This window comes from Phalaenopsis equestris, unplaced genomic scaffold (genome assembly GCF_001263595.1).
Source record: "Phalaenopsis equestris unplaced genomic scaffold, ASM126359v1 Scaffold232793, whole genome shotgun sequence".
Taxonomy (NCBI): Eukaryota; Viridiplantae; Streptophyta; class Magnoliopsida; order Asparagales; family Orchidaceae; genus Phalaenopsis; species Phalaenopsis equestris.
In genome coordinates this window covers 38,303-55,645 of record NW_018250754.1, presented here as the reverse complement: position 1 = coordinate 55,645, position 17,343 = coordinate 38,303, and the positions used below count along the sequence as shown (strand labels likewise).

The 17,343-nt window shown below is 35.7% G+C and overlaps 1 protein-coding gene across 2 annotated transcripts; it reads right to left on the bottom strand.

Moving 5' to 3' along the window:
• Positions 1-493: 493 nt before the first annotated feature.
• On the bottom strand, positions 494-6,385 carry LOC110038411. 2 transcript variants are annotated; one of them, XM_020743252.1, is made up of 3 exons: positions 5,425-6,385; positions 2,960-3,137; positions 494-1,181 (listed from the first exon to the last, which is right to left on the bottom strand). In XM_020743252.1, exons 1-3 carry the CDS (start codon positions 6,031-6,033, stop codon positions 655-657), a joined length of 1,314 nt encoding a protein of 437 aa, XP_020598911.1. In that variant the 5' UTR covers positions 6,034-6,385; the 3' UTR covers positions 494-654. The 2 variants fall into 2 exon arrangements, with proteins under 2 accessions (XP_020598911.1, XP_020598912.1); XM_020743253.1 differs by having other exon boundaries at positions 2,960-3,131.
• Between the last annotated feature and the right edge of the window lie 10,958 nt (positions 6,386-17,343).

Sequence of the window (17,343 nt, the reverse complement as noted above, 5' to 3'; positions counted from 1 at the left end):
AATTTATAGCTCTAATCACAATTTATGTTTTAGCTGTTATAAATGATCAAACCTTAACCAACAGTGCTTTTACTTTAACCTGTTTATGCAAATGGAGCTTTTCCTTATTGTTGAAATTCTTTGAAAGAGAAGGGAAGCATTTGAATTCATTGCACCATATATCAGTTGATTATCCTGAAAAATTTTGAAGCATAACACATATAAATATGGCATGTTAATGTGAAACATTAATTTATAATGTACGTATGATGAGGATTCGCTTATAATCAGCTTTATCAGATTTAGATTTTCTTTAGTTATAGAAATAATTGACATCATGAAAATTGGATTCAGTCGTAATTAGAGAAAAATTAAGTCAATATATCGAACTATAATTGAAAATAATTTATACAAGTCGATTTACATAAATATAATATATAAATAATTGTTAAAAAAACTTCTCAGAGCAAAATTAAAAAATTATTATTATTAGAATTTGATAAAAATTTCTCCGTTTATTTTTTTTCCATGCATTATATACACAAGAACAATAAAAATTTAAACAATAAATATTGTACGAGATGTACCCATGGAGCATCCTCATTCATTTTCCAAGTACAATATTGATAAGAAGGAGCTTCATTTGTTGGGATAATTACTTCACAACTTATCAAGTCACGAAAGTAAGTCATCCACTAGCTCCTCCATTAACCAAGTTACCACACCCTTCGTCATATCTATGATCAGGATCTCCTTTTCCTTCTGGAAGCGTCTCCATTCTCCACCGCTCCTTTCCATCTCCCTAACCACCGTCTCGCCTTTGTACTCCGCCAAGATTTCCCCGCCAGAGACCCAACCGCTCGCCAGCTTCAAAAGCTCCTCATTAATGCCGTATCCACTCTTCGTCTCCAGCAGACACTCCTCGGCCAACGACAGCCCCTCGACGAAGAAGTCAAAAAGAAGCCTCTGGCCGTATACTGGACGAGAATCGTTGACAGGAAGCCGGCGAAGGAGAGAGGAAGCCGTACGACCCCGCCGCCACTGGTCGTCGTTCAAATATCCCTCTTTTTCCTCGTCTGTTTCGACACGGACGGTTGTCTCGACATGGGCAGCGGTACACGCAAAGTGGTAGTCCAGGTCCACGGAGTCCAAAGCGAGGCTTTCAAACCGTCGGATCTTCTCAAGGAGTTGATTCTTTGCTCCTGCTCATCATCAGAAAGAAAGCAACGGGTCGGCATTTATTTTTCACGTTTTTTTTTATATTTACATTTTTTGAACGATTTAGAAATATATATCAATAATTCTATTTATGTATTATCTCCCATCAAACTTAGGGAAATAAATACATACATATATATACATACATATATATATATATATATATATATATATGAAATACGTGTATTTATTTTTTAAAATTAAAATAATGATATTTATAATTTGATATAAAAGATTTCGGTGATATAATTGTAAAACATAAAATAAATGATTGGAGTTAGATTTATAAATATATAAGAATTCGAAGGTATAATATAAAATGTTGATGTTAGGTGTAGAATTCAGAGCTCAACCTCAATCAAAAATCAAAATAATGAGAATAAGAAAGAAATTAAAAATGTAAAAACGCTTCAGAAAATTTAAATGGTCAACAACTATTTTCATTATTGTAAAGCATTTTTCCGAGTATAATATATTGAAATTTCAAAATTTCGCTGGCCAACTCATAAAGTAATGGATTTGTTTCAAAATTCACAACGAAAGTTTCGAAATTATCCAAAATTTCACGCTTAATAAATTTTCATAAAGTTAAAATGTGCATTGAGCAGAAACTTTTGTTGGACCTTGGGTAATTATATCATTACAGATAAATAATTTTTTAGAGTTTTTAAATTTAAAGAGCGCACCTCTGAAACAGTAATATTACACAAAGAAGACACTATTATGATGCCGTTTTTGAGATTTGCTCATCTTTCTCCTCCGCTAAGTCGTTTCTGTGAATATGCCACCTTCCCTATTGTATCTCTTCTCTTCTTCGCACTCGCCACAATCATGGGCCTCCGTCTCTTCTCAATGCCCCGTGTCTACCTCACTCAATGAAAAAATTGTGAGAACTTCACATGGATTCGAAGTCTAATAGTGGCGCTCTACTATTAAACCCTAAATGAAAATTAAGTCCGGAGACCGGATGTGAGCCCCATTGAGTACCGATGTGGGCCCACTTGATGAGTGGCGCTCATCTTTGCTCCTCGGTAACCTCGATGGCTATTTGCTCCTCGGTAACCTCCATTGCTGCTCCTCTCAAAAACACTGTTGTAATAGTGTCTCTATGTGTAATATTACTGTTTCAAAGTGTAATCTTATTGTTTCGAAACCACGAGCTGCATGTAAAAAGCCCTTGTTTTTAAATAATGTTTTAAATGAGCGCAACTCAGAATATGCTTATACGCTAAACTAATATTCATTTTGTAAATTATGTGCATATGTCATTTTTATTACCTATTAACAATCCATAATAATATTTAAAATATTAAATAATAAATAATGTTTTAAACAGTATTTAGTGGAATTTATATATGTCACTGAATTCCAATGTAATATTGAACATTAAATCTATATTACTATTTTAACTTTTAAAAATGAAATATAACTTTGACATAGTGGCATATTTATAGATTTATCAATATATATAAAAGCATAAAATCCAATTTAACAGATTAAGAGTGATCCTAGATTCGCTAAATCACATCAACATTACATTTAGAAATAAGAATACTACCTTTAAGTGGGGTTATTTGCAAATAAAACAATTAGGCGATAACAATGGTTCGGATAAGTTGGAAGCACGGGTCTATCAAGCAGAAAACGACAAAATAGAACGTGGGTTCGACAATAGGACGTCGAGTGGAGATTCTAGGGAAATACATGAACCAGAACCAATAGAGCAGGGAATGAGAGAGAGAGAGAGAGAGAAGGGGCGTACTCTCGATGTTGATGATGCTCTGGTCGAAGGAAGATGAGTTGAGCGAAGGCTGCTCCACGACTGCGTCGTTTTCGTCCTCGTCTCGATACGGGAAATCCATAACGGACACGGGGCTGAACTGTTCCTTCTCTTCCTCGAATGGGCAGTCCATGTCTACTTTCCCACTAATTTCCTGCTCCTTTCATAGTTCATACCCAGTTAATAAAACTTCTTAGAAATTTTCTCTTTTGTTACTTAGATTTAATGATACAAACTCTAAAGTAAAGCATAAAATACGAAAATTTTTAATCAACATACTATGCAGCTTATTTCATCTCTAGCTGCTTCCAATGATTCAGACCTAGATATAAAATCGGCTCAAAGACTGAACCAGCCAGGTATTTGGCAAATGGCTCGACCTTTTATGTTTTTGCTTTAATTCAAATTTAATTCGTATTAAAATATAATATATTTTTTTAGACATTTTTGGTCTTCCTACAAAAAATCTCAGACCTACTTATATCATAGAATTAAGGTCTGCTTTAATTAATTAAACAATGAGAATTTGAATTTAAAGATAAATATCAGTGCTGTAAGCTTAGCCTGTCAGCGCAGTAAAAGCAAAGGAAAAGCAGCAGGCGTGGCCGAGTTTTTTGGCTTTGTAACTTGGCAGCAGAATTAACGCAGGGCCAGTGTTAATATATTATTCAAAAGCTAATCAGCTTTTAAGTGTTTCATGATTTAGTAAATACGTTAACGAAGGACCACGTCTAGTGTTAGGCTATTTGTGCACCCACCGACAGTGCCCGGTGGTCTCCAAACAATTAACTTCTAAAAGACAAAAATAGGGGTGCAAATTTTGTGAAGAGTTAGCCAGTAGTCTTCACACATTCTAAACATGAATTTATAAGACGATTTACATACATACCACTCTGTTCCAATGTATTACATATCCAACAACTAAACTTAAATTTTTACATACATGACACCTTACCTATCTGTGAAAAGGTGTACCTAACTTTTTTTTAAGTGAAAATGTTGATATTTTAAATGTGATATCAACGATTTAAGTGGTATAAATAAAATAAGTAAAGTTTAGGATTAGATATGTTAATGCCCTAATTTTTAAATTAAATTCAATTTCAATAAATTATTTTTTAAAAAAAATTGGCATTTATATATATATACCACCTAATTCATATGTATTTAAATATCTAACATCTAAATTTTATCTTTTGCATTTGTACCTCTAAAATCACTATTCGGACATTTAAAAAGTAAAGCACATTTCCATAAATATATATATATATATATATATATATTTATAAGATGACATACATAAAAAATCGAAGTTTAAATTTTACATACGCAAAAAAACATAAAGTAAAAGTTCTTTTACAAGAAGCTTGTTCTCTCTCCATGCACATCGTAAACAGTACCCTCAGAGGTACGATCCGCACCATTAGACCGATAAAGGAGGAAATTCAAATTTTTAGGCATGCATCATAAATAATTTAAAATTTATAAAGATCCGCAGTTTTAAATTTTTCACCATTAAATTTATATCTTAACTCACAATTCATTAAAAAATTTTAAATTCCGCCAAAAAAGAAAGAACTCGGTACTTTCCCTTTTTTTTTATGTACTTTATTAACGAAGTTGACTAAGGCTTGCATCTATGAGTTAACTCATTCGGTCCATCATGACTTCAGACAAATTATACGAAATTATTTTGCATATATTACCGGATCAGCATTACGCTTGCACATTCTTATTTTTCAGTTCGTTTATTACATTCGTACCACCTAATTCATATTTATTTACATATCTAGCTACAAAACTTTACTTCTTTAGACTTATACCACCCAAAATTTTCACATCACATTAAAAATATCACTATTTTGTCTTTTAAAATTGAAATACATCTTTCAATGCATAATATAGTGTCAAATATGTAAGAATTGCCTGTATATAAAAATACATAAGACTTAAGTGGCATGTGTGTATATATATATAATTTGAACTATAAATACCTTAATGTTTGAATTTGTATTAATTTTTGTACAGTGAGATGATTCATGTAATTTCCAACAAATTTAACTTTTTTTTCTTAGAAGACAGCATCTTCAAAAAAAAAAAAAAATGCTGCATTCTTTAAATATATATTTCCTTTCATTCACAACTATAATTTGTTATCCAATAAAAATAAGTACCCATTTCAATATTTTCAAACAAACTAAGAAAATATAAAATAGAAACTTATTTAATTAGTGAACCAACTCTCAATTGCAAGGGATTTCTTAATTGGAAAATTGCTACTGTAGAGCTATCAATTAACAAATGGATGACCAGCTAGGGCACCAGTAATTGCTCACCTAACGAACCAATTAGGAATTACTTGCATAAAATTTTATAATTCTTTAGAAAAAAAAAATTAAAATATTAACGATCACGGAATAATCATAAATAATGTTGGCGTGGCTCACCTCTGGTTCTTGGCTGCCCGTGGACGGCCGGAGAGATTTTTCGCCGCCGCCAGCGAAAATTCCCTTCTCTGTTCTCGGGCTTAAGGGCAGCGACTCCTTCCCGTCTACAAAGGAGTTGGAGCTCGCGGTGGAGGAGAGGATTTTATGTGAGCTACTATATCCACTAATACCCGGTGATAGGTTGAACAAAGACCCTCTCTCCACTGTCTCCTCGTCAAAAGATGTTAGCCGCACAACATCCTTCAACATGACCTTCAAATCCTTTTTCTCATTCCCGCTCCTTTTCCAGAAGCTTCGTATTCGTGCCTTCGAGAAATTTCTAGGGAGAAAACGAGGCGGGCCGCCTCCACCAGTTGGGAATGCGGCGGTCTTGAAGTTCGTGGAGGATTGCAGAAGCTTGATGACAGCAGAGAGCCTTGTAAGCGCGCCCTTGGACCGGAGACGAATAAGCTTCCAACCGCCTTTGTCGGCGGCACCACCACTGAGCTCTGCTTCCAAGAGGCTGCGTACTCGGGTGCCAGCCGTATGCTGAATGGGAGTCCACCAGAATGCCTCCGAGTAAGAGTCGAGCTCAAGGTAGTCCTTGAGCATTAGTGGCTTTTGCGCCATTAGTTAAAAAAACAGCGAAACCGGCGAATTAGTGACAGAGAGAGAGAGAGAGAGAGAGAGAGAGAGAGAGAAACAAACAAAAGGAAGAGGGTGGATTTTAAAGACCAGCAGTGGAAGGTAGAAGACGGTAGAAGAAGGGAGGGAAGAGGCAGATTCGGAGTTGGAGACCTCAAGAACAAGAACCTGAGGAGTTTGGAGAGTTTAATATTGAGGAAGAATCCACGAGCAGAGCTGGAAGGGACGAAGGGGAGATAAATAATAAGCGGACGTCGAAGCAGCAGAAATGGCTTCCCTTCCGGCATCGACCTGACCTGAGGCTTTAATACCACAGCGGCTGCAATAGTGCCAAGAAATCGCCCCCACTACCACTCGCTACAACCATGAAAATTGTACCCATCGTACATAATTAGAATTTATTAAAATTAAAATATTAACAATAAGAATAAAACCAGAATTTAATAAGAATTGACAATTGTAAGAAATGGATTTTTTTAGCATAAATAGTACCAACCATAAATTTTTTTACATTAAATGCATGCATCACATTAATTATAGCTTGATTCCCGCATTAATTAATTATAACCATCTGTTATGCTTATTATTGTGTTTGTTAGGCTAACAGTTCAATATAAATCCGCATCAACTTTCTGTTCTAATTGTAAGTTAGAACTTATCTTTCTCTCTCTAAATTATTTAGAACTTTACTTTTAGTATAGCCACATTCTAATCGCACGACTTTTTCCAGAGGCAATAAAGGCAATCTGAATCGACTTTAAATTATATTCATTTATACATACAGCACAATTCTTATGTATTCACAAATCCAAAACCTAAATATTTATATTTACATATATGCTTTGTAAATCTGTAACACATCAAAAAAATTATCAACACAACCTTTTCAAACGTTAAATGCACCCTTTCAAGCATAGATTTATGACACCAAAGTATTATAATTATATAGATTAAACTTTAGGTGTTATTTATGTTAATAGATAAGAATTGGGTGGTATGCATGTAAATTTTCCTATAGGTATGGCATTAAGGTGAGAGAAAAGAAGTATTGTTGAATCCAGACATGACAGTGAATCACACCTCGGGAGGGAGGGGGAGAGAGAGATGTTAACATTAATCAGTGTTATCGATTAGTCATTTCTCATAAAATGATTCTCCTATTTATTGATGATGGTTACAATATGTGATGTTACGTATTTGTCCCAGCTTTAGAAGGAGTGTCATAGGTTGTTTTAGGTATTTTACATATATGAGTTTGTTGTTCAGCTACCTTCTTACTCGATCGCATGAGCTTAATAGGCTTCGGTTTGGCAAGGCTTGCTTGTTCTACTATGCTGAGTTGGTGTAGTCGGTAAATGACTTTCCTAAAATATGTTGAATTTATCTACACATTTTAAGCATATTTTTAAAGATATTGTGCTTTAATGAAACGTAATGTTGATGTTTTTGGGTGTAGGGATACTAAAAGAAGCAAATGAAACAAAAATCAAGCAAATTCGAGTCATTTGAAGCAAGAAGGTCATTGTTGATATGTCGCATGGGTGCCAGATTTGGCGCCTAAGCGCCAAACAACAGAGAGTCTGGCTTGAAGCAACCTTTGGAGATTTTTAAAGCTCCATTTATAAAACTTCTGGAAATTTGAGAGGGGATTTGGAAAAGAGGCTCTGGGCAAGAGTTTCGGGAGGCAATAAACTGAAGAAAATGTGTCTTTCAGAGTGAAGTGGTTTCTTCCTAGAGAAAAAAAAGCCTTGTAGATTTCTTGGACTTGTAGCAGAAGTGGAGAAGTGAGAGATATCTTCTTCACTACAAATCTAAGTAAGATATGAATGAAATTGTAAGGAGAGGAAGTGATTCAAAGGAACTAGAAGGATTTCTTGTGAAGTAGTCAAAGATAAGTCGTGTATTTTGTTTTCTTACTTAGTTGTGTCTTGTGAACATCTATTTATCTATAAATCCATGTGTCTTTGTTTTTTCCTCATGAGATTTTAGTAGTTTCCTTCGTCTTTCTCCCCGAAATGAGGAATAACTATGTGTAGTAATGTTGCTTCGTATATAGTGCTTTTAAATTTTATGAGTTGTGATGATTTAAACTCTATACTTAATTTACTTGTCAATCCAACAATTGTTTTGTTATAATCTATTGTAAAAACATAGTGACCCATTGTTATGGGCTATGTTCCAACATAGAAATAATCACATTTAGTCTCATGGATGAGAATGTAGTCCATGGGGTTAAGCGCAAATAAATAGAGAAGTATGTTCTGATGGTTGTAGAATTGGAGATTTTAGGGTGACAAACTAAAATCCTCAATTTGATTCAGATGTTTAGAAACTAAAGCTAGTTGTTAGCTGATCCCGAAACTTTTATGACAGTACTACGAATTATGTGTGATTATATTCTCAATTCTTCCTATTTATATTTCTTTCTTTACAACAACACCAAGAACCTAAATTCGAAGAAAATAAGAGTGCAATCAATATATTTAAATATTGAGATACTATGCAAGTATACATATCGTTATCAAGTAATATATGAATTTTCAATTGAGCCCCGAATATCAAACCCACAGATAGAAATTTTATCTATTAATAAAAAATTAGATAACAAACTCTACTTTGAAAATATTCTTACTCAAAATGTAGATGTTATCATAGGAATGAAAGTTTAATTCTTTTTGGTAATTTTTATAATTGAAATAAAATAGAAAACTAACTAAATTCAGCTAGATATTTGTAAGATGAAGGCCATATAAACAAAATAACTTTTTCCTTATCTTGAATAGGTAACAAGCATAAGAATTATGTTATGGAAGTATTCAAATTGTATTGTGTCAAAAAGGAACAATATTACTTCTTACCCTTACTAGAGATACTATAAAGAACATTGGTTAATTTATAGTTTAAATAGCCTTGAAGACGGGCTAGGTAGGGAAGATACTAGCTCTCACTCTAGAGTTTATCTCCCTCCGCATGGGGGCTAACATCTCGTATCAAAACCTAAAATAATAAACCAAATTCACGGGTTTAGCTTGTCACTCTAATCTTCTCTAACTCCACAGCCTTCAAAGTTTATTTCTCTATTTATTTGCTCTCAACTATATGAATTACATTCTCATTCATACAATCACATGTGAATCTTATCATTAGTTGATTGAGATAATACCATGTCAGATATTACATGTTCTCACAATAAAATTAACATCTTAATTGGCCAAATCAATAAGTAAATGAAGTCCAAGGTTTGAAATCATCACAACTTATTCCAGCATTAAGGACTAATACTTCGCACAACTTCCTTCCAACACTTAATCACTTTTCATTTTATGGAAAAAGATAAAGAAAACTACTCAGAATTCGTATAGAAAACACAAAAATACTTAGTTTAAAAGTAGAAATTATGTAAACAAACAAGAATTCTAAATTAAAACCAAATGTAATCATAAAGATAAAAACTTATCTCAAATTCTCTCCACAAAATCTTGAAGTTCCTTTGAATATCTTCTCTTCCTTTTTCTTACAATACTCTCTACTAACATAATACAACTCATCTCTTTCTTCTCTCTAAAAGTATCTTAATTAATCTATGAGAGAGAGGTGTCGGCGGCTAATTGAGTCTTTCGAGGGGGGGCTTTTCATTCAATCAAAGTCCTTCTTTTATAATTTTTCAAACCATGCTTTGGTGTCTCTTCAAAATATGTCCACATTCAATGAATCTTCCTAGAGTTACCTCCTTTCAATAGCATTTGAATGTAATTTCGTGTTCATTAACCATAAATCACGTTTTCACCAAGAGTTGTTTCATACACCCCTTCAAAAATTTGTTCAAATTCATTGAATCATCAAGTACCTACCTCTGGCACGTAAGTGCGAGGTACTTGGCGCTTAGGTGTGTTATTCTTGGTTATCCTGGCGCGTAAGCCACAGTTTTGAGCGCTTAGGCGCCAATTTTCATTTGCACACCTTCTTCATTTTTCAGTTGCACTCCTTCTTCATTTTTGCTCCAAATTTGATCGTTTTTCACTATGTAGGTTATCAAATTAGAAATTTTTGGTCGCTAGAATGGATATCCCAAGGGAAGAAGCTTGCTCTTGCTTCAAGAAGTTGATTTGGCATTTCGAGCTGCTTGGCTTTGCTAGAGCTATTTTTACTGTTCCATTGCTGTTGAACAAGCTTGGAAGTTTGAAGTTCTTTTTACGATTTCTTCTCTCCTCTACTTGTTGAGCACCCTTGTAGGGCGCTGGTGGTGTTTTTTTTATGGCCACTCCTATTGATTTGGAGACAAACCTGCAATGGACAAAAGCAACCTATGCTGGGGCTGTAGGAAAACCCTCTTCCCCCTTGGTGGATCCAGATCTTCTAGTGTTTCCTCAGGATTTTCATAATACTGCTGCTAGCAGTGGTACTACCCCATGCATCCATCCTGTGGGCACAAAGGATGGAGAACCAGCTGCTATCTTCTCAGAACAGGACCTTGCTGAACTGAACTTGGAAGTTTAGTTCACACTTATTGGAAAATTTAGCCTGGGTCACCCAAAGGTGGATTCTGTGAGGAATTACTTTGAATCTCTGAATATAGCTGACTGGAAGCTAGGATTATTGGATGGCAGGCACCTCCTTATCCAGCTGATAAAGGAAGAAGACTATGTAAGAATATTTGCTAAGCAATCAATAATTATTGTTGGTGCTGAAATGAAAATTTTAAAATGGACTCCTTTGTATGACCCTTCTCAGAAACCCCCTACAGTGCCAATTTGGTTCAAGTTACTAAAACTGTTATTGCATCTTTTCAAACTAAATGCTTTATTTAATATTGGCTGCACGTTAGGCACACCATTGAATGTGGATGTTGCTACCTATAACAAAGCAAGGCCAACAAATGCCAGAATTCTGGTGGAGAGAGATGTTACCCTACCTGAAGTTAAGAGGATTTGAATTGGAGACTCCTTGAAGGGCTTTTGGCAGGAAGTGGTCATGGAGCAAAGGCCCTATTACTGCCAACATTGTAAAATGTTTGGCCACACAAGGGAGAAATGCTACAGGCTAAATCCTCCTAACAGAACGCAGACAACTCACCCACAGCAGGAGTGACCCCTTTAGCTAAGAAGAGGGAAACAGTTAAAGAGATTGTGGAGACAGGTAGAACTGAAAGTGGGAACCTTTCAATTGAAGTCCTCTTAAGGGATTCTATTGAGTCTTCTAAGAATACAAGGGACCTGTGGATAAAGTGGAGGTGGCCTCCCTTACTGAAGCTGTGGTTTCAGAACTGAATAAAGACTTGGAATCAGAATGGCAGATCCAAAAAACAAGAAAGAAAAGAAATTCCAAAAAAAAGAACTAAAAAAAGGAAAAGAAAAAGAGTTACCTATAAATGAAGATCCTAGCACCCAAAGGAGAGGAAGTATTAACAAACCAAGGGGAAGGACTAGATCTAGATCCCAACCCTCCACCTATCCCCCCTCCCCATGGTCAATATGCTGTGTTGGAACATAAGGGGGATTGCTCACCCCTTATCTCTAAAAAGACTCAAATACCTTAACAAAAAACACAAATTTTGGTGCTTAGCCATTTTGGAACCTATGGTTCATATCAACACTTAGAAAATTGCTAGAGTGTTCCCTGGTTTCAACCTTTTCACTAACCTTAAAAACAAAATTTAGATTTTCTGCAGGAAAGAAATGAAGTGCTTTATTTTAGTTAATCACCAGCAAATTTTGCATATGAGCATTAGTACTGATGGCATGGATGGATTTGCTTCTTTTGTTTATGCAGGAAGCTCCAAAACAGCAAGAACTGAACTGTGGGAGACCCTTCAAAACATTCAAGGTTCTATTGATAAAGCATGGATTGTGGGAGGTGATTTCAATTGCATTTCCTCTCCTGTTGAACGAAGGGGGGGCAGAACTCCCAATCCTGTCACCATATCCAATTTCAATGATAACATTCAAAAAACTGGTTTATTTGACCTTGGATTTAGTGGCCCTGCCTTCACCTGGAGAAGGAATAATATGTGGGAAAGACTGAATGGAGTCTTTGCTAATGACCACTGGATTCAAAACTTCTTGCAGACTACTATCACTCATCTAAGCCTTCCTGGATCTGATCACAGGCCTTTGGTGATCACCATTGGCCCTAATAGCAGCTGTCACAAGAGTACTTTTAGGTACTTGAATGTTTGGCACAACATAAGGATTTCTTGCAAATTGTTAAAGATAATTAGAAGAATGATTCACACCCTGACCCCTTCATCAGCCTGTGGCAAAAGCAAAAAAAGGTGGGAAAAGCTCTCAAACAGTGGAGTTGGAATACTTTTGGGGATTTGCTGAAGGTTGTGGAAAAGGCTAAAAAAGAGCTGCTTGATCTGGAGGTGGAGCACAACAAAGGTAATACTGATGAAACTGCTCTTTTAGAGGCCAATGAAAGTTCTAACTACTGTAAACTGGTAAGACTAGTTTCTAAAGCAAAAAGCTGCAAAGACTAAATTTACTGAAGGGGATAGAAATACAAAATTTTACCATGCCTGCATTAATTTCCAGAGAAAGTGCAACACTATTCATTGCATTAAAGATCAAAATGGTACTTGGCTCAGGAAGGAGGAGGAGATTGCTGTAAGTGTTGTCTTATACTGCCAAAACCACATGAATGAGCACAAAATTGATAGAGGCCACATAGATAATACTTTGTTTTCTGAAAGCAAGCAGTACACTGCCCACTTAAATCTGACAGACATACCCGAGGAGGAGGAGATTCAAAGAGCTTTACAGTCCATAGATAGTAGTAAATCAGCTGGCTTTGATGACTTCACTGCAGACTTCTACAAAAAATCTTGGGGGGTAATTAAGGTGGAGGTAATTCAAGTTATTCAACATTTTTTTAAAGGACAATCTCTCCCTAACTATTTCAGTGCTTCCTCTATTGTTTTCATTCCTAAGACTTCTATTAAAAACTGCTGGAGTCAGTTCAAAACTCTGAGCCTTACCAATGTAATCAGCAAGATTGTAAGTAAAATTCTGGTGTGCAGACTTCAGCCGGTCCTACCTCAGCTGATTAGCATTAATCAAGCAGCATTTGTGAAAGAGAGAAGTATAGGGGACCAAATTTTATTAGCTCAAGAGCTATTATAGGACTTGGAGAGACCTTGCAAAGGAGGCAATGTGATCTATGTTTTCATTCCTAAGAATTCTATTAAAAACTGCTGGAGTCAGTTCAAAACTCTGAGCCTTACCAATGTAATCAGCAAGATTGTAAGTAAAATTCTGGTGTGCAGACTTCAGCCGGTCCTACCTCAGCTGATTAGCATTAATCAAGCAGCATTTGTGAAAGAGAGAAGTATAGGGGACCAAATTTTATTAGCTCAAGAGCTATTATAGGACTTGGAGAGACCTTGCAAAGGAGGCAATGTGATCTATAAGCTTGCGTGATCTATAAGCTTGATGATTTGAAGAAGGCATATGATATGGTGAACTGGGATTTCATTATGGAATGTTTGAAGGCAAGATGATTCTTTAGGGAGTTCTGCCAGACCATTAAGAGATGGCTAGAGGCCAATGCCAATTCTATTTTCATAAATGGGAAAGCATATGGGTTTTTCAAAGCAACTAGAGGTCTTAAACGAGGAGATCCTCTTTCCCCAACTATTTTCATTCTGGTTCTGGATTACTTATCAAGACTCATTGATGGCTAGGAGAAAAAGAAAAGCTTCAATGCCTATCATAATAGAGCTAAGATGGACACTAGTCACCTTATTTATGCTGATGGCATTCTCATTTTCACTAGGGCAACAAAGGCAGCTACTGGGTACCTTGATGAGTGCTGAATAAGTTTCAACAGGTGTCTGGGCTGAAAGTTAATAAAGACAAGTGTAAGATCCTTTCCAACAAGAGAGTTCCAATATCACTCAGGAAATGGTTGTCAGACTTCATTGGGTTCTCATCTATGTGCATTCCTTTTAAATATCTGGGCACTCAACTAGTTAGAGGTAGAATCAGACAGACCCAGTTTGATGAGGTTGTAGACAAAATTAATTCTACCCTTCAGGGGTGGTCAAATTCTTACTTATCTAATGGTGGAAAGATCACCCTACTTAAGAGCATCCTAATATCTATCCCTCTCTATACCCTCCAAGTGGCAAACATGAAAAAAAGCACCACCTTGATGCTAGAGAGAACTTTTAACAGGTTCCTTTGGGCTGACAATAAGAAGCAAATGATCTGGGCTAGTTGGCAAAGAGTGGCCAAACCTTATGAAGCTGGTGGTTTGGGTTTTAAAGGACTACATCATATGCAGCAAATCAGCATGTGTAAACTTTGGATCAGATTTAGACAAAATGAAAGTCTATGGGCAAAATACATGATGGCCAGATATTGCAAAAATGATCATCCTGGGGAAGTAACTAAGAAATTCGGAGACTCCAAAATCTGGATCTAGATGCTCAAGGGTAGGGAGGATATTAATAAATTTCTTATTTGGGAGTTGGGCCATGGAGAGATCAACTTCTGGAAGGACAAATGGTGCCCTGCTGATCAATTAGAGCCTCTGCAGAATGAAAAAGAGGAGGATTTACTTGTTAAAGACTGTTGGAGTGGAAATGAGTGGTCTGAGGATGCCTTGAATAACATTCTGAAGGATTCATCTGCTAGAAGCATTTCAAAAATCCACTTTGACAGAAATAAAAAAGACCAGATTCAACTTATTAAAAGGACTAGATCTAGCATTTCAAAGGACATCCAGAATAACTTATTCAGATGGGATGAATGCCAGTGGAATATTTTTACTTGCCAAAAATTCTTAGCTCCTTCTATGTTGTTCTTCTCTTGGAGAGTGCTAAATGATTTAATTCCAACTAATGACATACTGAAGCTGAAAGGATTGAAAGGCCCCTCAAGATGTCACCTTTGTAATAATGATCAAGAATCCAGTGATCATCTCTTCTTCAGATGCAGATTTGCTAGGGATGTTTGGAAAAAGTTGAACTCTAACATTAACCTTAATCTGATTAATGTGGGCTAGGGAAACATCAAAGACATTTTAAAAGACTGGCAGGCAATTAATCTAATGTCTCTTCCCTTCATTGTTGCCTGGTTTCTTTGGAATGCTAGGAACAAGGTGAAGCATGAGGACATTGGAACTAACATTGATTCTGTGGTGTCTAATTGTCAGTCCTACTTACATAAGCTGATTAGTTGGAAGAATTTCCCCAAGATTTTGAAGTTCCTGCCTAATATTGAACTCAAATGGCTTAAGGTAATCTAGGTTAGATGAGAGAAGCCTCCTCATCCTTTCATTAAAATAAACACTGATGGAAGTTTCACCAAGAAGAAAGCTGGTAACGGAGGTATCTTCAGAGATCACACTGGTAAAGCTTTGTTATATTTCAAGGCCCCCTATATTGTTGCAGATGCCCTGGAAATAGAAGTTGTTGCTCTTTACTGGGCCCTAAAATTTGCCATGGAAATTCAGTGGAAATGGATTATTGCTGAAGTGGACTCTTCCCACCAGGTGGAGCTAATCACTGACAACATTTCCCCCCCCTTGGTACATAAACCAGTGGATTTACAGGATAAAGAAGCTTATCACTGAGATTAAGCTACAAATCTCATTTGTTTATAAGGAAGCTAACATGCCTGCCAATTTTCTGGCTTTAGAGGGTTCAAACTAGAATCATGCTGAGGTCTCCACTTCCCCTCCCCTCCCTCTACAACTGTTACTACAAGGGGATAAACTAAAAATACCTTACCTAAGATTGCATACCTGATGTTTTGGTTCTTCCCCTTTGATTTTTGGACTTCAGTTTTTCCTATATAACATATGCTTCCCCCATTACTGTTTCTGTTAGTCTGTTGGTTTTTTTTTTTTTGGAGTTATATTGTAAGTATATATATATATATATACATACATACGTTTTGTTTTTCTCCCTTCTGCTTGAGTTGAGTCTGTTTGTGGATGGGTCACCCTTATGAGTGAGTTATGTGCTTTTCTGTTAGATTTTAGATAGGGAACCCCTTCAACTCTTGTATTTGCTTTTGTTTGATCAATATGTAAGGAGCCGAATAATGCTCCTTCCACCAATATATATATATATATAATTTGGGAAAAGTAATATTTTAAAATTTTAAAATACGTGACTAAACCAATCTCATATCCTCAGTAGTTTAAATAAAGGAGTCTAACACCGAAAGCAATGCATCCACCCCAAAGGAGACATACACTATTTATTGGTGAGGTTCGATTAAATAAACTAAAGAATTTATGACATTAGTTTAAGTCTGCAAAAAATCATGTATTTATGTTGACCGACAAGTTCCCCTATTTAATATGAGAAATTAAATAAGGTTTATATTAAATTGTGTTCTTAAATTAAATTGTGTTCTTAAAAAGTTTCCTAGAAAGGCAAGCCCTTATAATTAATTAAATCTTAGATAATCAAAGTCACCTAAGGAAAGTCTCGATAAAAATCAGAGGATATTGTCTTAAAGAATTTTAAAGGATAGAACTTTTCAAAAGATCGAAGAAAGAAGTGTTAAATGGGAACGACTCGAATTTGAAACATTTATGAAATCCAAAAGAAGAAGAACTAGGGGATGTCATGGATCCCGAGGAGAACCTCTATGACTTCCCAAGTTATCCTATGGTTTGGGTTCAGTTTTAAGAAGAAAAATTATTTAAATGTTTCATCCTATCATTTTTATTAATTAGAGCTTACATTTATGCGAGACGACCGCACAAATAGCCTGGAATATGTGAGGGTTTAGGTTGTGATGAACGATAACTTAGGTTGTGATGAACGATTGATGAACGATAACCTCAGAATCCTAAAATAATTTAGGGCTTAAATTGCACATCATGATTGTGCAAAGGCCTAAAGATGAGTTTAGGAATTATGTCGCACTAGGCGGACAACCTCAAAATCCTATGGCTTGTTTATTTAATTCAAAGGAAAGAGATATGATGTTGTAGATCTTTGTACTATTGTAGAAGGTTGCCCCCAGAGTTAGCTCCAAGCTCCTCGATGAAGTAACGGTCCTAAAGTCTAAGGTTCAAAAGGTTTAAATGACAAATATAAATTCAATCAATATGGGGTGGAGGGGGGGTTAAAGTTGATTATTGAGGAAAAGGGTTGGAGTTTTTGTTTTTATTTGAGGAAAATGGTTTAAATAACTCTTTATAGAAGTTTCCTATAAAGAGCAATAGAAAATATAAATTCAATCAACTAGGTGGTCCTAAAGTCTATGCTTCTGATGATTTTGTTTTTGTTTGAGGAAAAGGGTTGGAGTTTAATGAGTTTTATCAGTATGAGTT